At 44.7% G+C, this 21,098-nt stretch overlaps 3 protein-coding genes across 3 annotated transcripts in view; 2 read left to right on the plus strand and 1 right to left on the minus strand.

Annotated features, from left to right (window-relative positions):
* szt2 (SZT2 subunit of KICSTOR complex) overlaps positions 1-7,822 on the minus strand; it is a 50,442-nt gene extending 42,620 nt beyond the window's left edge. The window contains exons 1-12 of the mRNA XM_076045703.1: positions 7,656-7,822; positions 6,530-6,655; positions 6,231-6,404; positions 5,927-6,097; positions 5,471-5,593; positions 4,470-4,635; positions 3,586-3,692; positions 2,400-2,610; positions 2,112-2,282; positions 1,800-2,031; positions 1,068-1,197; positions 818-963 (exon numbers count right to left, since the gene is read on the minus strand). Of these exons, the coding sequence (XP_075901818.1) occupies positions 818-963; positions 1,068-1,197; positions 1,800-2,031; positions 2,112-2,282; positions 2,400-2,610; positions 3,586-3,692; positions 4,470-4,635; positions 5,471-5,593; positions 5,927-6,097; positions 6,231-6,404; positions 6,530-6,655; positions 7,656-7,679 (1,781 nt within the window). The 5' untranslated portion in view covers positions 7,680-7,822. The remainder of the gene's footprint in view (positions 1-817; positions 964-1,067; positions 1,198-1,799; positions 2,032-2,111; positions 2,283-2,399; positions 2,611-3,585; positions 3,693-4,469; positions 4,636-5,470; positions 5,594-5,926; positions 6,098-6,230; positions 6,405-6,529; positions 6,656-7,655) is intronic.
* A 365-nt stretch (positions 7,823-8,187) lies between these two features.
* ddx10 (DEAD (Asp-Glu-Ala-Asp) box polypeptide 10) lies at positions 8,188-11,717 on the plus strand. Its single transcript, XM_076045348.1, has 2 exons — positions 8,188-9,631; positions 9,944-11,717. The coding sequence occupies exons 1-2, from the start codon at positions 8,291-8,293 to the stop codon at positions 11,243-11,245; spliced, it is 2,643 nt and encodes an 880-aa protein (XP_075901463.1). The 5' UTR covers positions 8,188-8,290; the 3' UTR covers positions 11,246-11,717.
* A 90-nt stretch (positions 11,718-11,807) lies between these two features.
* LOC142900996 (transcription initiation factor TFIID subunit 4-like) lies at positions 11,808-21,053 on the plus strand. Its single transcript, XM_076045645.1, has 18 exons — positions 11,808-11,814; positions 12,587-12,722; positions 13,590-14,062; positions 14,257-14,378; positions 14,686-14,793; positions 14,886-15,017; positions 15,141-15,263; positions 15,410-15,499; positions 15,994-16,113; positions 16,635-16,761; positions 16,913-16,960; positions 17,376-17,457; positions 17,577-17,737; positions 18,358-18,488; positions 19,125-19,250; positions 19,347-19,403; positions 19,714-19,821; positions 20,640-21,053. Exons 1-18 carry the CDS (start codon positions 11,808-11,810, stop codon positions 20,763-20,765), a joined length of 2,277 nt encoding a protein of 758 aa, XP_075901760.1. The 3' UTR covers positions 20,766-21,053.
* The last annotated feature ends 45 nt before the right edge of the window (positions 21,054-21,098 follow it).

Raw genomic sequence — 21,098 nt, forward strand, 5'->3', positions numbered from 1 at the left:
GGTCTGCACCCTTCAAACCGAGTGTCCTCCGTCTGAAGGAAGCGTCCTTCGAGGACCCGGCCTAAAAGGACGGACCAAACCCCGCCTCCCCAGTAACCACACGGGATGGTCTAGCCTTCGGCGTATTTCCTGGTTGCGTCACCGCCGTTCCCTCCTGCTGGCCAACCCCGGAAGTGACGTTTTCATAGCATCAAGCTAACCATTGGTTCGCCAGCTAACGATGGCGTTGGATGATCAAATAAGTAAAAACCCGATGTTGAAAACTGAATATTTTATGTGAAATTTTATACTTAATATTATTATTATAATTATACAAAGTGTCTTTGCCAGTAGATGGCGCTAATTTCAGCTGACTTCCCAGGATCCCAGGATGCTTTGCAGCAGCACGCAAAGCATCATGGGATACAGAAGGAGGTGAAGGATAGTAGCGGTGCAGCCTTGGAAATTGGCAGTAGGGCGCATTCCCAGTACGCATTTGGAGCGTCCTGAGGACTTCTGGGAATTGGGAGGAGCCTTCACGCAGTGCTATGACGCAACTTCCTTTGAAAATGCGTACTTCAAGGATGAATGAGTGGAGACACAGCACAAGACCTCATCAAGGCTAGAGAGTATGGAGATTGGGACCAGACCAAGACTGCATACACTGCCAACCTACACTAACCTACTGTATCTAACCCATAGCTCTTCATTCTGGCCAGCCCAACTTGAACAAATCATATGAATAGTCAGCAAGTCATAAAATAGCTGCATTTCATCCATGTTTTCAGTCTTTTCAATAAAGAGCTAAACACATTCATAGGCCCCTCTGTCGTCTCACATGTCGTGTTCAAGGATAATGGTGATGCGATGCATGTGCAACCATCTCTGCCAGAAGTTGGCATCCATGGAGAGGATGGGCTTCCAGTAGGAGGCAAACTGGGACTGGGAGGAGTCTTTGGAGCCGCCGTGCTGCAACGACAGCACCTGGAATACAAGAAATAAACAAAACAAAATGTGTTCAGCTGTGGTTCGTCATCTGTATACGATGCGAGTTGCTGGTGATGGTGAGAACGGCAGTGCAGAAGTACCGGAGTGGTAGAGCCTGGTGGGATGTAGAACAGAGGCACTCCGTTTTTGGTGCTCTCAGGAATGGTGTAGTTCTCGGGAATAGAATTGAAGGCCTGGAGGTGCACCAACATCTGGTCCGTCTGGTTGATGCTGCCATACATACAAACGACAAAAGTGCATTTTGTTGCCATGACAGCACCGTCGTGTTTTAAGCGCGTCGATATCTCTGAAATATATCACAGGTGGGGGAGACATTCCGCTGTCCGTCATGCGGGGGGGGGGAGGGGGTCTTTCTATTGAGCTCTGACCCTGACCTGCACTGCATCCCAATAAGGAGCTGCGTTCCCGTTACCACTGGAACTGCGCAAAACCCAAAGATGGCAATAAAAAAAAACTGGTGATGGAAACATGGAGAAACCTCTCAATATGGCTCAAAGGTTCTGATGGGTTCTGACTCATCAGGTGCTTTTTCAGACGCATCAGTAAAAGTTGCGTTTCCACAACAGTTTTTTAGCAAAATAAAAGCAATCTTTCTAAAATTTCCACGAAGCACAATTGCAATATTTCAGTGGTTTTTCCAAGTTAAGGTGTTTCCATCACCAGTTTTTTATTGCCATATTTAGGATTCGAGCCATTCTGGCGGTGATGGAAACACAGCTGCAGCGGTAAGTCGATAATTTGCAGCCCTAAGTGCAACACAGTCATTCTTAACACGGTAGTTGAAAAAACTACCGTTGTCACCACGGCCGTACCTCTGCAGCGTGTTCCAGAAGCGGCGGATGACAGAGGTGCGGTAGGGGCTGGTGATGGGCTTCCTCTGGGTGCAGCTGATGTCGTGCAGGATGTCGTAGCTGCCCTCCATCGTCACCTCCACCCTGGTGCTTCTCTTGCTGGAGTCCAGAGGCCAGGAGGCGGCGGCCAGGTATTCAATGTGCATGTTGTGCTTCCACAGCAGCACCAGCTTCACCTCCAGCTGAGTCCCACCTTGAAAGGTTGCGCAGTGTGATCACAGTGAATGCTTTACAAGTGGGCGGGGCTCAAAGCGGCAGAGGGCGCTCGGCTACCTTTGGTGAGACTGATCTCTCGGATGGTGTAGCCCTCTCGTAACCTGACAGACACCACGCTGATCAGGTGAGCGTGCACCTCCTTCTCCGCGTGCTTCTTCCTTCTCATCACCAGCGCCGGGTTCCCACTGGCAGAGACCAGGTGCTCATTGAAGAGCTTGTGCTGGGCAACTAAGACGGACGGAGAGAGGATTAGCTTGGGTTCAAGCCGACAGAAGAGATTCTGATCGTCAATAAAACTACATTAAATAACAAAGCTAAAAGAAAATCATCCGTAGCGCAGCTCACCGCAGAAGTACTCGGAGTTCATGGACTCGGGGGTCTTCAGAAAGGAATATGTGAGGAAGGCATTGTGATAGGCGTTCATCTCCTGGCTGCGGAGGTCCACATCTGGACAACTCGGAAGGTATGAACCAAAGGTGGCTAACGAGATGAACTTCATCAGCTCCACGTTGGGGATGTAGCCAAAGCTGCAGTCATACGAGTACGTGCCACCAACCTGGTCACAGACAAACAGAGTGCTGTAAAGGGCGGTCAGGTGCGGTTTTTCTCTCTAATGCAGCTTTACAAAAACAAAATAGAAAAACATGCTTGTGTTAATAAGTTTTTTAGCTGTGAATACGCATATTGATTCAGCGACTGATGCTTGTGCAAAATGTTTTGCACCTCCATTGTCTTCAAAGTGGGGTTTTAGGAGAATTACGGCTTCACACCATTCAATGGAAACACCAGCAAATCACAACTGTACATGGTTGAAATTTTTAGAAATATCTCTTTTAATTTGCGAAAAACTGTTATGGAAAATGCAGCTATTGTCCACAGTGTTAATACATCCATCGACCGGTAGATTTTACAGCACTTTAAGTGTCATCTGTTGATAAGCTAAGTGGATGTGCCAGTTTCCTTTCCCAGCAGGACTTTGCACCTGTTAGCCTGCCAGTTTGGTGACTGTGGTATCACTGCGCTGGGATGGCAGCCAACTCACAGAGGGAATATACAGAAAAATTAGAATATCAAGTAAGAGTTGTTTTATTTTGGCAATTTAATATAAAGGATGAAAGCAACACATTTTATTGAGCCATTCCACGCAAATTGACATCTCAAGCAGTTCCTTGTTGTAACTTTGCTGATTAAGATTTTCAGCTTATTAAAACCACAAACCCACAAACTCAGAAAATTATTATAAAATGTGTTTTTTTTAAGCTGCAAGATCTGATCAGCAAAATCCAAAGAAATAAAAACTTGAAATATATTGATTTGCATATTACTCCTTTATATAACATGTCACATTCACCTTTTAAGTTGAACTGCAGAAATACTGCAACCTTTTCAGGATATTCTAATTCTCTGGGTAGTACCTGTACTGTATGGTATCAACAAGAGGACACCAGACCAACCAACATAGTGTTGACACGCTGCCCTTTGATTAATGGAGTTTACCAACCACCTTCCGACCAGCTGTACCTAAACCCACCTGCACAAAGGAACAGGTGATGGTGCCACTCCTGAGCTGGTTGAGCAGAGTTTCACAGACGGCCACATCAGGCACACTGGTCACCCCGTCTGTGATTATAATAATGCCTGCAACAACAACAGTGGAAAACATGTGGTTTACTTACTAAAGTCCATTGGTTTCAGTCTAATGATAGTACTCTATGTTAGAATGATGAATGTGTAACAGTCTATTTGATAATTACACAAGTGCAAAAGTGTCTGCTGAAGTCCAGATAGATAGATATACTTTTTATTACCCCGAGGGAAATTCAAGTATGGCCAGCTGCTCACATAAAACATAAAACCCTGTCACACACACAAACAATAATGATACAAATAAAAAAAAGTTAAAAAAATAAATAAAAAAGTTTAAAAAAAAGAAGTAATAATAATGAATTGTAGAAAAAAAGTTATCAATAAATATCTAAGTTAACTGTAGAGAAATAATCACAACAACAACAACAACAACGAAGGGACCTCATGTACAAAGACCTGCGTGACTTTCATACTGAGACTTGGCACACTATATCACACTATAAATCCACCAGTGTGTCTCAACATTACATTGATCTCTTACTGAAGTACAGAGGACTACCGGTACTTGACACACAAAGTAAATCAGTAAATTGAAAAGAAAGAAAGTAGCACCAGTAAGATGATAAAAGAATCTGCTTTTATGGGGTTGAGAAAAAAAATCAATTTGTCCCAGATTAGGCAAAATCTGGCTTGTTGGCTTCTTAATTGGAAGGTCAATGTTTCCATCCTAAATATCTCTAGAAGGGTTCCAAGCCAGCCATGTAGAGTCGGTGGCTTCTGAGCTCTTTGTAAAACTCTTAAGGTTTCATTGAAAACAACCACACATACCTGAACTTGAGTTTGAGGGCAGCAGCTGAAGGGCCAGGATGCCTTGGCGTACCATGCTGACGAGGCCCATGTCAGCCGACACCATAGAAATGCCCTGCTTGCGCTGTGGCGGCTCGTCCACAGCGGCGCTGCCTGGAGGAGCTGAGCTTTGGGCCGGTTCCACACTCTGAACCACCAAAAAAAAAAAAAAAAAAAAATGTGTATCAAGAAATGATCTTCTTTAACAGAGGAGACATACAGGTACTACCCAGAGAATTAGAATATCCTGAAAAGGTTGCAGTATTTCTGCAATTCAACTTAAAAGGTGAATATGACATTATATAAAGGAATAATATGCAAATCAATATATTTCAAGTTTTTATTTCTTTGCATTTTGCTGATCAGGTCTTGCAGCTTAAAAAAAACAACTCAAATTCAAAAACTCAGAAAATGAGAATGTTACATAAAGTCAAATCTTCATGAAAATCTTAATCAGCAAAGTTACAACAAGGAACTGCTTGAGATGTCAATTTGTGTGGAATGGCTCAATCAAATTTGTTGGTTTCAAAAATAAAACAACTTTTACTGGATATTCTCATTTTTCAGGTAGCACCTGTACAACTAAACAGTATTCACCACTTGTTATTCCTTGTTTTTCACCTGCTGACACCAATTAATTCTACACAGTATCCTCAGGCCAGTCAAAGGTTTGGACACCTTCTTCTGATTGAATGTTTTTTCTTTCATTTTCATGACTATGTACTGTTTGTGTCCAAACTTCTGACTGCCAGTGTCAATCTGAAGTATAAAACACATCATGAAAATATTGTGCGGTGCACAGCGTTTTAATATCTTATCGCTAGGTGTGATATCGATTGCAGCCTTCTAAGTGAATCTGGGCAAAGCGTTTTTCTTTCACAGGCTTCTCAACGAGGTTTGAAAGAAGCTCTCAGCAATAAGAGCTTTTTAACTCATGTGGCAAATGGCTTTGAAAGCAGATGCACTGCAGATAGGAGGCTTGCCTGTTCGTGCTGCTGATGCAGGACGTGTGCGATGCTACTTTCCACTGCTCTCAGTTGCTGGTACACATGGTGCAGGAATTCGTCCAAGTCCGTCCTATCCAGCTGACAGCCTTGGACCAAAACCTGCAGGGGCATTGAAATCGACTTTAGGCAGGCACCTGAGGAGCTCATTTAGATCTCCTTGACAGTTTTTTTGCCGGATTTCGAAGTATCGCGATAATTCAAAACAGAAAAATCCCTCAGAAAAAAAAACAAAAAACATTTTATTTTATTATTAATATTATTGTTTTATTTGCACTGAAACAAATTACGTTAGATTTTAAATATCATGTCATTGAATTCACTTATAACTTTTAGACTTGACTTTTAGCACCTGCATGAGACAAAATATTACGAAAACTGCTTTAATCGTGAAATTAGGCCGACGGTGGCTTTAAAACAAGATGACGTACTGACCTGATGCGAGGCAAGACCAATTATTGACGAATAGGCCAAAATTGTGATGAAGATCTTTGGTTTGAAAAGCTGATCAGTTCCTGGGACTCGAAAAGGTTGCGCCAGGCCAGCGAGACACCTGGACAGTGCGTGGAACACCTCGTCGAACATCATCTCTCCCGTGCTGTCATCCTGCAGCACAAAAGAAAATTCAAAGAACTTTAGAAACGTTTGATTAAACTAAATCAAACGGCTGCTTATCCTATAAATAGCATCACAAGTGTCTTTTCGAATGTAGCCTCCTCAAAATCAAACACAATCTTACCACAATTCCTGTGGAGGGACTGAGGTCCAGCTCGATGATGAAGCGGTACCGTCGGGCCAGGAAGGTGGCTCGAGAGGAAGGCATCAGCGTATGCGGGTACACGGTGGGGGAGAAATCTGGCTGCCATCCCTTCGGTAGGATGCTCAGCAAATCCAACTCGTTCTCAGAGCTCAGCTGGAAGTTAAATGGGTTTGATTATTCGGTTCTTCTAGATCTCAGGCACCTTTAGCTGTGATGTAAGCGCTCTGCAAATAAGCGGTGATTGATTGCTTAACGCTCGAGTCGTGTTTTCAACTCACCAGTTCAGGCTTGGAGGCCGGCCAGATGACCTGGTTGAGTTTACCGAGGAACCAGGCCAGACGCACGTTCCTTGAGATGCGATATTCCTCCTTCATCAGCAGGTAGATGTGATCGGCCTCCTCCACCTTGCAGGTAGAAACAGAAACGTTGCGTTCACGTGGACGGTTTAAAGAGAGCGCGAGTGAGTCGGACCAACGAGCCGACGACTCGGCGACTGCAAACTGTCATGTCGCAATGTTTTGAGTTCAACCACTTCAAAGGGCTGCAGAAGCACAAGGTGAATAATCCAATCAATAAGCACCGCGTGCAGTGCTCTAAATATGAATTTACAGTTTGTTCATTCAAAGGTTGCCATAATATTTTTTCATCATCAAGCCTAAAATGCTTTCAAATTGTCTACTTAAAATTGTTTATTTCTTCAGTACAAAAGCATCTATTCTTAAAAAAAAAAGAAAAAAAAGAAGCATTGATTATTTGTAGTCCCTAGCTGTCACCCATAACACCACCACATTGGTTCATCAAATATTGTCTTTTACCATTTAAAATATGAAGTAAATGTTGCTTGACTCATCATGATATGTATCCTTATCTTTATGCAACAGTATTTGCTTGGCCTCATCTACGTGCGACGTGGAATAATCCAATCAATAAGCGCCGTGTGCGCTGAATCTTAACTTGCATCTTGTTCATTCAAATATTGCCAGAGTCTTCTTCATCGTCAAGCCTCAAATGCATTCAAATTTTGTTCTTAATAAAAATGTTCTGCTTGCATGCTGAACTCAGGCACGTATGCAAAAAAATAATAATTGTCAAATATATTGCCGACCTTGCACAAACACAACACTTGACAGAATCTCTGTGGTTCCCCTTAAACGAAAGCATTAGCTTCACTGGTTAGCTGCTCAGCTAAGCGGCGACGTGTGTGTCTGTGCAGCGGTGTCGGCGCAATTTCTTTTAAAATTTCATTTAATTCACATTTAAATAATTGACTCCACTTGTTCTCTCGTTTAGCTGCACTTTGTCAGGATCTTGTTGGGACACTGACATCAGAACGTTCACTATTTATCACCGCCACAACAAGTACAACTGTACATGTCATTGCACATCAAACATGGTTACGTTTACCTCATTGTTCTGTCTATCTGCCATGCCTGGTGTAGCATAGGGTCAGCAGGGGTGGAATCGAGCCTCAGATGATGAAAATTCAACTCGAATTGTCCCGAAAACAACCAGCGCCACTTCTTGTTTGTCTTGTCTTGTCTACTGGCGATCATGAGTTGCTGGAAAGTTGCGTTTCCACAAGGTGGCTATGCACGCAGTATCCGGTCGGATATTACAAAATAAAACATTACAACGTTTTTACAGGGCTTACATGGTGGCCTCTGTGCGAGGTAATACAACGCGTATTCGATTTAAAAAAATAAAAATATTTTAAGAAAGTGATATTTCATAAGGATGAAATAATAGGAATTGAGGCTTCAATGAGGTCTGGTATTAAACAGAGTCCTTAACTACAGTATAGTGCTGCAACAGTGTAGTTTCTATCTATCTATCTATCTATGCATTCATCCATCCTCGTGAGAGTAGCAAGGACTGTGCCTGACAGCTGCTACTCCGGGCAAAAAACCCCACCAAATAAGTCGCTTGGTGATGACGTCAAAGGACCGCGACTCAAGCTGTCAGGCCCATGCTGTTTACCGAAAGGTTCTTTTGCTATGCGCCGCGTTTCCTTCCCTTGAAAACTTTCAGATACGGAGAAAATGAGCTCAAAATCATTCGGGAACAGAAATAAATCCGCGAAGACGAAGGACCGCGCCGTCTCCGTGAAAAACTTTGAAAAATGGCAGAATAAATACAACAGGAAGAAAGCGCAGGTGAAGCAAGAAAGAGCGCAGAGGAAGAAGCCCGAGTGGCAGTTGGAGAAGGAATACATCGACAGACTCGTCGCCAGATATGATGACATAAATCCCAAGGAGGTGGTGAAGTTCTCAGATTTCCCCATCTCGAAGAAGACCCTGTTGGCGCTGCAGGGAGCGCAGTACCGACAGCCAACCGAGATCCAGAGGCAGACCGTCGGCTTCGCCCTGCGTGGTAAAGATGTCCTCGGCGCGGCGAAGACAGGCTCCGGGAAGACTCTGGCGTTTCTCATCCCGGTGTTGGAGTGTCTGCACCGCCACCAGTGGAGCTCCATGGACGGCTTAGGCGCCCTTATCATATCCCCGACCCGGGAGCTGGCCTACCAGACCTTCGAGGTTCTCCGCAAAGTGGGCAAGAACCACGAGTTCTCTGCAGGCCTCATCATCGGTGGGAAGGACCTGAAGACCGAATCCGAGAAGGTGCAGTACACCAACATCGTCATCTGCACGCCGGGCCGTCTCCTCCAGCACATGGATGAAACCACCGCCTTCCACGCCTCCAACCTGCACATGCTCGTCCTGGACGAGGCTGACCGCATCCTGGACATGGGCTTCGCAGACACGCTCAACGCCATCGTGGAGAACCTCCCCAAATCCAGGCAGACGCTGCTCTTCTCCGCCACCCAGACCAAGTCCGTCAAAGATCTGGCCCGACTCAGCCTCAAAGACCCGGAGTACGTCTGGGTTCACGAGAAGGCCAAGTTTAGCACGCCCGCCACGCTGGAGCAGAGCTATGTGGTGTGCGAGCTCCACCAGAAGGTCAACATGCTCTTCTCGTTCATCCGCAACCACCTCAAGAAGAAGATCATCGTCTTCTTCGCCTGCTGCAAGGAGGTGCAGTACCTGTTCCGGGTGTTCTGCCGCCTCCGACCCGGGATGCCCATCCTGGCTCTGCACGGCAAGCAGCAGCAGATGAAGAGGGTGGAGGTCTACAATGACTTCCTCAGGAAGCAGAACGCTGTGCTCCTCGCCACCGACATCGCCGCCAGAGGCTTGGACTTCCCGGCGGTCAACTGGGTGCTGCAGTTCGACTGTCCGGAGGACGGCGACACGTACATCCACAGGGTGGGCCGCACGGCCAGGTACAAAGAGGGCGGAGAGGCGCTGCTGCTGCTGCTGCCCACCGAGGAGAAGGGCATGATCAGCCAGCTGCAGGAGAAGAAGGTCCCCATCAATAAGATTCAGGTTAGTTCTGAAACACACACGACTACAGTACATGCATGTACGATCGTTGGTATTTTTGTTTTATCGCAGACACAATATTTTCTACAAATAAAAACAAAATAAAGCAGAAACAGTACGAATCAACACAGTTAAAACTTAAGCAGAACTCAGAGACGGAGAAACGGCGAACAAGCAAACGCCAGCGTCCTCTCCTCTCCTCTCCTCTGTCTTGAATACTCGAAAGCCTTTCTAAATAAGAAAGTTTTCAGGCCTGTTTTAAAAGAGTCCAGATTCTGTTGACATTAGTTGAAATCATTGTCTGTTTTCTCCTAGGTGAACGCAGAAAAACTGCAGGACGTCCAGCAAAAGTTGGAGGCCTTTCTGGCCCAAGAGAAAGAACAGAAGGAGAGAGCTCAGAGGTGCTTTGTTTCCTACCTGCGCTCTGTTTACTTGATGAAGAACAAGGAGGTGTTTGACGTCTTCAAGCTCAAGACCGAGGAATATGCGCTCTCTCTGGGCCTCGCCGTGGCCCCTAGAGTTCGTTTTCTGAACAAAGCCCAGGTGCAGAGGGCCAAGACGGAAGGACAGATGCCCGAGGAGCAGTTAGAAGAAGAGGAGCTGAGGAGGTTTAAGGCCCAGCTGAAAGGAACGGCTCCACGGGAGAGAAGTCAGAGCTCCGAGTCAGAATATTCAAGTGATGATGAAGAAAGTGACTCTGAAAAACAAGTGAAACCAGGCAGAAAATCATCTCAGAAGTCAGAGAGTGAGGAGGAGGAGGAGGAGGAGGACGACGACGACGACGACGATGATCTACGAGACTTGGATTTCCTTACAGTTAAAAGAAAAGATGTCTTTAATATTGAAGGTGACGACGAGAGTGCAGAAGAAACAGAGCAAAGCAAACAGGACCCCAAGAAGAACCTGGGAAAAGATTCAAAGTTCAAAGAAGCCAAAAAGGTCCTAAAGAAAAAGTTCCAAGTCAACACCAAGGTGACTTTCAACGAGGGGGGCGAGGCTGTGCAGCTATGGCCGCCAGTGCAACGCTTAGCGACTGCTCAGGAGGATGAGGAGGATGAGGAAGAGATTTCAGGCATCAACCTGGAGAAGGCGAGAGAGAGACTGAAACGTGAGGACCAGGAGTTCGACAAGCAGGAGTACAGGCGCAAAGTGCAGGCCAAACACAGAGAGAGCAGACTGAAGGCAAAGGCTGCCAGGAGAGAGGCTAAGAAGAAGAGTGGGCAGAATTCGGATGATGAAGAGGAACAGGAGGAGGAAGAGGTGGTGGCCTACCTGGACAATGACAGCGAATACGAGTTTGACCCCAGCATGCTGCCAGATCCTGACAAACTGCACTGCAAAGATGATGATGATGATGATGAGGAGGAGGAGGCGGAGGAGGAGGAGGAGGACGAGGACGAGGACGAGGAGGAGGACGAGGATGAAGAAGAAGAGGAAATAAGAACATCTAAAAGGCAACACAGCAGTGAAAGCAGCGATGAGGATGAGCAGGAACCTGCTGCTGGAAAGAGAAAGAGAGCAAAGCAACTGGATGACGAGCAAACAGCCCTGGACACGGGTCTCTCTTTGGCTGAAGATGAGGAGTTAGTGTTGCATTTACTGGGAGGAAGTAGGTAGACAACATGAAGGGGTGTGACGCAACATCCACGAACAATCTCAATTCACAGGTTTAATTTGATTCTAACAGAGACAGTGGAGGAAAGTATTTGCTTTTGAAAATCCTTGAGTCTGAAGTGTGGTCCTCTACCCCTCCAAGTGTTTTTAATAAAATGTGCTGCAACCATTTAGCCTTGTCGGTCATTCTTGTAAAGGCTATTGTTGTATTGTGCTCTACAGATTCCCCTTAATCACGTGATTTTCTAGTAATCTCATGTTGAATGTTTTTTTGTTTCTTCTTTTTTTTCTTTTTCTTTGAGTTTTTTCTTTTGAACTACATTCAACCTTGTTGCCAGACAGAGATCTCCCTGTCTTTGAAAAAACAAATAATATTTTATCTTTTGTTATCAAGCTAATTTAATATCATAACGATTTCCAAGTGTAATCACTCTACATTTTGACTGTCTATTAAAAAAATAAATAATGATCACCACTTGGTCTGAGTTCAGTCTTGTTTTACATTAATTTGGAAATTATTTCTGAATCATTCATAGTAACAAATGCAATGGGGTTATATTTCACCATGAGAAGTAAATTCTAAAGTTCGAAATGCACACACGTATGAGTTGCAAGCACTTGGGGGAAAAAATATAAAATGTCACGTCCACACTCAAATTTACATCAGACAAATAAAATTATTATTCCCCAGAAAGAACAGTAACTGCCTGTAGGCTGAGCGTATAATGGCAAGTCACATAATAAAATACATGGTGCCCCCCCCCAAGTTTTTCTTATGAATTGTGAAAGTTCACCATTTTAAATCTAAGATGTTGATAAATTACAAACTTCTATTGGGTAAAGTATATTGTAAACAAAACTTTAATTAATGAGGTCTTATGTTAACTGCAACACCCTTCCGATGCTTTCTAATTATTTCAATCAAAACCACAAACATGTTAAATCTGGTTCAATTTACACTTACGATAACGGTTTGGGGCGGTGGCCTTCCAACACTTTCTAAATGGGGAATTCTGTGCTTCGCTACAGTACGTGTTGGGTTATCAAGCATCTTCAACCACCATGCACAATTCTATGTCACAGCTTATTTTGGTCCTTCATTTTTCGACTTGTAGGACGGGGAAGACAGTCGTGCGTTTGGAACAGTTAGAGGTTTGCTGTATCTGCGCGAGTTCAAGTTTGAGCTATTAGCGTCTTAGCATCGAGATGCTAATCAATAAAATAACATTTCCATTCACCTTCACGAAATACCTCTCTTGACGGCTGGCTGGTCGCAAAATCACATGGCCGTTACCTGCCGAGCCCCGTAATTGACCTGAAACTTGAGTTTTTGTTGAAAAATAGTAGTTTTTTTTTATTTTATTTTTTTAACCGAGGTCATTAAGCCCAGCGCGAGTCCCGCTCTTCCCTACATTCGGCGGGCTTTGGCGGTTGTGAAGCAGCTGTCACCGGCGGTTGTGATTGAACCACAGCAGAGCAGGTGAGCAGCAGCAACGTTGGTATTTTAATACCGCTGAGACTTTCGAACAACGACCTAAACTCCAGTTAACGCCACATCGTCACATTTTCCATTTTGTCTTCAGCTTTGCTCGTTCGCCTTGTTGCGGTAGTTCCTCCGACTTGTTTCGTATTCACTGTGGCGTTAAAGGGCCCCTATTGCGACCGTTTCCAGACCTAGCTACACACACAAGGTACTTTTGCTTTCTACAATTATCGTCAAGATGTGCTTGTTGATGCCACATTCATTTGGCTATGCGGTCTGCAGGGAACACATTTTACCACCGTGATAATCAGTCCGACTGGTGACGTAGCTAGTCCAGTGAAATGGCAACGGCTCATTTCAGCGCAGTAAGGCACCTAAAGAAAAAAAAAAAAGTAGCCCGTCTACAAATGCGCAAGTTCAGTGCAAAGGTATTTCAGACAGGGTCACTTTGTCGAAATTAACTATTTTTATTACAAAATCAAGCACGTTAGCTTTGGCGGCATGGTTCGGCTTGGGGTCCCCCCCCACCCTTTCCACGCAAGCCCGAGCCATCGTGAAAAAGAACCAGAGCTGCAGAGAAAATTTTAATCATGATAGGGGAGGAGGTGGGTTGTTCGATGGCCGGTGAAGAAGCAGAGGAAGATGATCAGTTGGGGTGGCTTCAAAAAGGGCGCGTCTAAAGAGGCGGACCAATAGGAGCTGAGGGAAGTGTGATGTAAGCCTACAGCTAATTAGGGTTGCGCAGCGGGGAATACTAACAAGGCTGACGTCGTTTGAACTTACTGTTTAGCTGGCATGTCAGTAACGCTTAAAGCACCATGTTAAAGAGCTGACAGTCTGCTTTCCCCCACACCTGCAGAGAAGGTGGCAGTTGATCCCAAAGGAGATGGAGCCTGGCGGGACATCAGGATCGCCAGAAGCTCCCGTCCAGGTCAAGGTGGTCCAAGTCCCAGCCAAGTGTTTGGGCGGCACCGCTGTGCAGCCCTCAACCTCAGCTGAAGGTGCCCCCAAGGTGGACCAGGCAGTCGCCAAGGTGGTCCCTGCTGTCCGCAGTCAGCAGCCTGCCTCCTCCACCGTGTCGCTGTCTGGTCTGCAGGCCTCTCCGTCCGTGGTGGTGATAACTAAAGTGGCAGCGCCGGGTACGAACAGACAGCCGCAGCTAAGGAAAGCCGTTTTGAGCCAGGTGGCGCCGCTGTACCAGGGCCCGACTCCTGTGAGGACGGTGATGATCACTGTGCCCACGCCGGCAGCGGCACACACGGCGACTGTGAGCCACCGTATGCCAGCGTCTACCAGCCAGTCCCCACAGCTCCCTACCAACATCCACATACCACCAGGTGAGCAGTTCAAAGCCCAGTCCCAGACCTCAACTCTCATTGTTGATAGAATAGTTTCTGGACTTGACATACACTACCAGTCAAAAGTAGGTTTCCGTAAGTATGACTCGCTTCCTCCAGCTGCTATGTGAAAATGGACCAATAGTAAATATAAGCAATTCAATAGTAGGAAATCTTAAACTGCTTTTTGGCAGGTATGATGTTGATCCGGAGTGACAGTGGTCAGATGATGTTGGTATCCCAGCAGGCCTTGGCACAGGTCCAGCAGCCTCAAAGAGGGGTCGGAGGTCAATCCCCAAGAGTTGTGGCTCAGCAGGTGTGTGTGTATACTGGAGTTTGCGTGTGGCAATAAAAAAAAAATGGTGATGGAAACGGCTCAACTTGGGAAAAACCTCTCAAATATGGCCAAAAGATTTTGACGCTCTCACGGGGTGGTTTTTGACACGCATCCATAAAGAGATGCATCGCAAAACTGTCATGAAACACTTTTTTTTTACATTTTTAAAATTTTTTTTTAGCATTTACACCTGACGAGGTCATTTCAAGTTAAAATGGCAACACCTACAAATCGCAATTGTGCTTCGTCGAAATTATAGAAATATCTCTCTTGTCAAAATATTCAGGTGCCTGCAGCCACTGGGAATAAAAGCATTGAGAAGCTGTCAGTCATCAGGATGGCGGCCCCTCCTACCTTCCAGCCAGCGCCAGGCCAGAAGACGTCTATCGTGAAGGTATGTGACGTGACTTAAATGACCAGTTTTGAACTTGGCTGATGAATGAAGACGTAACGTCTGCGGCTGTTGCCGTTCTTGTTGTCGTCCAGGTGATCAGGGTGGCCTCCAAACCTTCCGTCGTCCAGAGCTTCGTAGCTGTGGCTGATCAGGGGAGCCAGCTGCCTCGCCTGCAGGCAGCCGTCCCAGAAGCAGCCGTGGAGCCACCGACCACTTTCAGTCAAGTGAGCGTCAACAGTTTGGCCCCTGGCCTAAACTACCGTTCCGCATAAACTTAATCAACCACTGTGAAACCTCAAGGAAACGCCTGCGCGATGTTCTGTTTATTGGATGGCTTTCAACGACAGGAGACCCTGGAAAGCGTCAAGAAGTGCAAGAACTTCCTGGTGACTCTGATTAAGCTGGCGTCCAGCGACTCCAGGACTCCCAACATGGCGAACAACGTGAGAGGACTGGTCAAGAGTCTGTTGGTACGTCACCCTGATTCAGAGGAAAGGAGGTCCAGGGTTTTTATGACCGATGTGATGTTCACTCAAATTTGAACCGAAATGTGAAAAAAAATTATTAGGTGTTCCAAAATTGAAATGTTTTATCTCTTCCCTGTGGATTCTCACAGGAAGGAAAGATTGAAGCTGAAGAGTTCACACAGCAACTCTATAACGAGTTGAAATCCACTCCGCAGCCTTGCTTGGTGCCTTTCCTCAAGGTGACCGCACGCTCTTTTACCTTGACGATTCAAACTCTTGACCGCTGTAAAATTATTTTCCGCACCTAAGACCAAGAATCATCTGCCTCCATATGGGGAAATTCGCATTGTCAAATAAAGTCCTTGAAATAATGTACAAATACGGCGCCTCTTTCAGAGCAACACAACTGTTCCGTTATTTTCATCTTGCGTCAGCGTACGCTGCCTCATGTTGATAGACTGAAACTAAAGATCCATATGATTGTTTGCTAGTAGATGAACAATTTACTAGAAGGCCAAAGTATTGTGTGTGTGTGTGGAATATTTTTGAAATTGCAGATTTTTGCAATGTGCAAACGGAAAGATTGTTGCACATCTCATAATTAAGACAAGTGTAGCAGCTGTTAGACTACTTACCAACTGCACTTGATGCTTCAATGAATCTGAAGGGTTTTTTTCTTTCCAGTCCGTCCATATCGATTGTCACAATTTGTATTTTTTATTTTGTTTTCCAGAAAAGTCTCCCTGCTGTGCGTCAGCTCATTGCAGACCCGAAATCATTTGTTCAACAGGCCTCAACTTCTGTCTGCAAAACAGGAACTGACGCAAGACAAAACCTCAATACCAGCCAGCAGGTAAATACAGGTACTACCAGAAAAATGAGAATATCAAGTAAGAGTTGTTTTATTTTGGCAATTTAAAACACATTTTATTGAGCCATTCCACGCAAATTGACATCTCAAGCAGTTCCTTGTTGTAACTTTGTTGATTAAGATTTTCAGCTTATTAAAACCACAAACCCTCAAACTCACACAAGAAAATTAGAATACTGTGAAAAACTTCAGTTTTGTAGCTTCAAAGAGTCCAAAGAATCCAAAACCCCTGCAAAAGGCTCCTGAGCCTTTAGAAAGTCTGTCTTGGGTTGTTGGCTCAGAAGAGTTCACACAAGGGGGAATACAACTAATTTTCTGGGTAGTACTGTGCATATTTGATGTGGTTTAGTCTTCTTGTGCATTCTCATAGAATAACAAGCAATTTCCGTCAACTTACCCGTTTTGTAAATGTAAACTGCTAAACATTTATGTAATTGTCTACCTGCATTAATATGAAGAGAACAGGAAATGTTTTGGTTTTGCCATGTTCGGATCTGATGCAGGTCAGTCAGAAGCCCCTAGAAGTTCCTGTGAGAGCCGGGTTTACGACCCTGGAACAGTCCAGAGATCCCAGAGCTGGCAAACCTCACTCAAAGTACGCAGGGTTCCCTTCGGGGAAGCCCTCTGCAGGTATTTTCAAATGTGGAGAATTAAAATTGTCCTGTATCATCTCCCCCTCCCCCCACCCCTCATGCATTTTGAAAGATGAGGCCCAAGGCCCAATGTTAATAATGAAGTGATGTCTTCTTTGGTGGAAATGAATCACATGGCCAAACTCCAGAGCTGTTGAGGGCGCACTTGCAGGCTGGTCGCCAACTGATGCTGAACAGTAAGAGAAAAAAAAAAGAAAACTGGTAAAAAAAAAAAAAAATCGTAGCAATGACAGTCTTAACTTTATGTGCTAAAACAAAAAAATCCTGGAAAAAACATCATGCATTCCCACTTTAATTAAACTGCAGCATTTATCACTTTGTGACAAAGACGGTGTTTTCTAGAAGTTTGTGTCAAATGTGTCGACACTTTGTTTTATCTAACACTCCCTATGGACTCCCTATGCGTAGACATTTGTACTTTGATATTGACAGAACTAAATCATCCATCTAATCAGTGTTTCACACGTTCACTTCTGCGTCAGTCACATTCACAACAACTCATAAAACGTCTTTAATCATAGTTTTTTTCAGCAGCAACAACTGACTCCAATTAACTTTAACTCATTTCTTCATTTGTTTATTTTTTAATAGGAACTCTACCAATCCAGCAGCCTTTCCATCAGGATTCAACTCAGCCAACAAAATTAGCCTTCAAGTACTCAGGATCTTACAAGTAATGTGCACAAATATCATATGAATTGACGTGATTGTGAAGTAAGTGTTAAAAAAAAATTCTGTCATGGCGCGTTTGACCGACGCTCCCAACGCTCGTCTCCATTCTGTGCCTCTCAGGGAGGACGACGACATTAACGACGTGGCCTTCATGGCTGGCGTGAACCTGAGGGAAGAGAACGCCCAGATCCTGACCACCAAGGTGGGTTCTGTAGTCCAGTCCTGCCAGGACCAGCTCTTCCTCTCACCCAACCCTGTGTTGCGCCGGATACTCCGCGCAGGTACCAGTAGCTATGCAGAGGCTCAGCTGGAAGCAAGGGTGCTTTGATTGAAGAAGTGTTTTATGTTTCAGTTTGTTTACGCTCGTTATGAATCAATATATGAACTTTTATTTTGCTGTCGCATAAATAAACATTTGAATGCTTCAAGGGTGGGTTAAGAGTGTAGCTGAAGTGTTTGGTCAAGGTCACTACACATGTGAACAGCTGTTAAAATATAACCTTATTATATTGATTCTCCTTGCATGCACAGTGGACGCACTGTACCAGCAGAAACAGACCGTGAGTTGATAGACAGACATTCATTAGCGTGTTAACGGTGTCAAGCGTCACTCGTGTGACTAAGATTTGTATGAAAACCACTCTGTAAAATCTATAAACCGGCCCATAATGACAACTACCAATATAAACCGTCTTTTTTTCCCCCCCTCCTGCTTTGGTTGTTTGTTGTACATAGATTGATTTGAATGTTTTTGTAACTACTGCACCACACTGTGCGTTCTAGGAAAGCCTGTTTTTGCTAATTCATTCACTCATTCACTCACTCGTGCACTCATTCATAACTTCAGATTGCTGGAATGTTTTTTTTTTCTATTCTTTGGCGCCTGATGTTCTGTGCCAAGGCCAGGCGATGGGAGTGACTGAGGTCGGTCCAGAGGTGGTGGCGCTCGTCTCTCATGCAACACAGGAGTACATCCGTGGCCTCACTGAGAAGCTCACCGTGATGGCACTGCACCGCAGGACAAGTCTGGAGGTACGCTGACATGGTTGACTTCAACATCTGCTTTAATAAAAAAATAAAAAAATAAAAAAATAGGGATGAACTTGTTGCTCCTCCAACATGTGATCTTGCTGTCTGATTAATTAGATGAAGAACAATGACTTTATGTCTAAAATGTAGAGTTATTATCATACAAACAAAGTAGTGGTATTGGTACTGACACCAGTCCGGGTATCGGTATCGTTACCGGAGTTGAGTACTCCACCCGTGCTCAGAAAATATGTGCCGATACCACGACACCGATACTAGTTGTATATGTATGTACTTGACGTTCATGTTAAATTTGTATTTGTAGTACTGCAGTGAAACTTGTAGAAAAACATGCTGAGGGATGTTGTGGAATAACAGAACATCTGTAATTCAATAATGTGTAATGGCCTTTTTAAGTACTCAGTATCGGTTAGTAGTGAAATGCAGTACTTATACTGTACTCGTTCTGTAAAAAAGGAGTGTCCGTGCGTCCCTTATTATTGTGATGTCACCAGCTGCTCGAGTTAGTCATCATGTTTGTAAGACTTTTTTTTATAATGGTGAGTTGGCATCCATAGTGAAATGAATGCAAACCAAAATAATAAGCGGTTGGCTCACGTCGGTGCGCACGGAAAACAGGGAGACGCGCGACACGAGAAAACCAGCGACGTCCGTTCTCAACTTCGTTTCTTTGGAGAAGTGGAGAGTTTGAAGAAGAAAAGACAAGATGAAGAGGAGAGGGAGAGGATGATGCGTTTGGCCAGAGTAAGTGGAGCCGACGACGAGTCGGGTCAAGTTTCGAGGAGGTCGCATGCATTTGGTCGTTGACGCTGTCCTGTCTCTGTGTGTGTGTGTTTGCAGAGTCGCTCTCACAGCGAGGATCCTCAGCATCAACAGCTGAGGCAAAGGGCCAAAGAGGTGGGCAGGGTTTTTGAGGATAATCTGTAGCAGTGCTTCTCAACTGGTGGAGTCTCAGGAGCCACATTGTTTCCTTTTCATGAAGTCACCACACAAATTTAAAGTTATTCCACAAAATAAAAGGCCAGCCCACTTTCTGTCATATCAAGTGAAGTATCCATGCATCTATCTCTATCTATATCTATATCTATCTCTCTCTATCTATCTCTCTCTCTCTCTCTCTCAATACAACAATAATAATAATATGTACAATAATAAATAATAAGACAACTCCGTCTGTCATCTCTAATTCGTGTCTTGTGTTTTGCAGCTCCAACAGCTGGAGGAAGCTCAGCTCCAGCAGAGAGAAGCCAACCTCACAGCTCTGGCTGCCATTGGGCCTCGTAAGAAGAGACCTCTGGAGCACTCTGAGAGTCAGGTCGGTCTGTTTCATTTTCCATAGGAGCCACAGTCTGCACAGGTGTGCACGTCCTGAGTCTGTTGTATCACGCATTTTATGCACTGACAGAAGTGACGGTGCTGTATTATCATTGATATGGGATTTAAATGTTGGTATAATCTTAGCATATAATCTCAAACAGAGTCACGGCAAGAAGCTCCATGACTCAGCACGTGAAGACTGTTAAAGTCTTTAATTCTTTGTGTGTGTTAAAGTCACGGCCCTGCAGGCTGTTGGTTTAAAGCTGAGCGCACTCTTCAAAGGCCTCCCTACTGAGTTTGAACTCCATTACCCAGCAGACCCGGCTGCCTGACTTCTTCTTCACGTCCACAGCACTTCCTTGACCTCTTTTATGATCAAATGAAATACTTTTCCAACTGAGCCAAAAATCGCAAATGTTCCAATTCACTCTGCTTGTACTCATAATGGCAACATATTGGTTCCATCGCCAGTGTTGCCAACGCTGCGACTCTGTTGCTATTTTTTGGCTAAGTTTTCAGACCCTCCAGTGACGCTTTTTCCTAAAGAGCCGCTAATAACAAATTTAGCAGTTTTTCCTCATGTAATTGGAGACTTTTTAAGACTGAAGGGAAAACGCATCAACACGGCGCCAATGAGCAGCGTTCCAGTCTGACCATGGAGATCCCTCCCAGCTGCAGTCAGACCAATTCGCTCTGCTACAGTGTCTCTTTTCAGTCACTGTGCCCAGGGACCTTTTTCTTTGGAAACTCACATTCTAGGTTGTGTGTGTGTGCATGCACATGCGCATGTCATGGATGGCTGATATCTCCTTCCAGGTGACTCTGCTGCCCAGACAAGGTGTTCAGCGAGTGACTCGGATCATGCTGAGAGATCTGCTAGCGTGCATGGAGCAGGATCACTTCCTGCGCTGCTCCCTCACTCTCTACAGAGCAATGCTCTGACTTTGTGGCGCTACTGGGATTCAGTGAAATGAAACCCAATGTAAATCAGTTTTATGCCCAAGAGTTTTGGATTTCTTTTTCACACTTTTTTTCGTCTGTGTGTGAGTTTATCAGTATAACTGTGTTGAAAAAAATGTTGAAATAACAGTACTGGCGCTTTATTTGTGTTCTGTTCCAAAAAAAAAAAAAAATTGATTACTAAATACTGTTGTTGTTTACTGCCAAGTATTGTAAATGCAGTTCTATTTGAGTTTGCGTCAACTAAAAACCTTGGATTTGTCACAGCAATTTGTCTCCAGATGTTTGTAGCCTCTATCCTTTTCTGGAAGTTGG

This window comes from Nelusetta ayraudi, unplaced genomic scaffold (assembly GCF_046127955.1).
Source record: "Nelusetta ayraudi isolate G7.1 ecotype Tasmania unplaced genomic scaffold, CSIRO-AGI_Nayr_v1 ptg000084l, whole genome shotgun sequence".
Classification (NCBI taxonomy): domain Eukaryota; kingdom Metazoa; phylum Chordata; class Actinopteri; order Tetraodontiformes; family Monacanthidae; genus Nelusetta; species Nelusetta ayraudi.

Bases quoted from the DNA above. Each gene is read 5' to 3' on its own strand.
- LOC142900996 (XM_076045645.1), top strand. The intron at 14,379-14,685 runs GTGTGTGTGTAT...CAAAATATTCAG, and splicing joins CAAGAGTTGTGGCTCAGCAG to GTGCCTGCAGCCACTGGGAA. The intron at 18,489-19,124 runs GTACGCTGACAT...CACGGAAAACAG, and splicing joins ACCGCAGGACAAGTCTGGAG to GGAGACGCGCGACACGAGAA.
- ddx10 (XM_076045348.1), top strand. From the start codon at position 8,291: ATGAGCTCAAAATCATTCGGGAACAGAAATAAATCCGCGAAGACGAAG. The intron at 9,632-9,943 runs GTTAGTTCTGAA...GTTTTCTCCTAG, and splicing joins TCCCCATCAATAAGATTCAG to GTGAACGCAGAAAAACTGCA.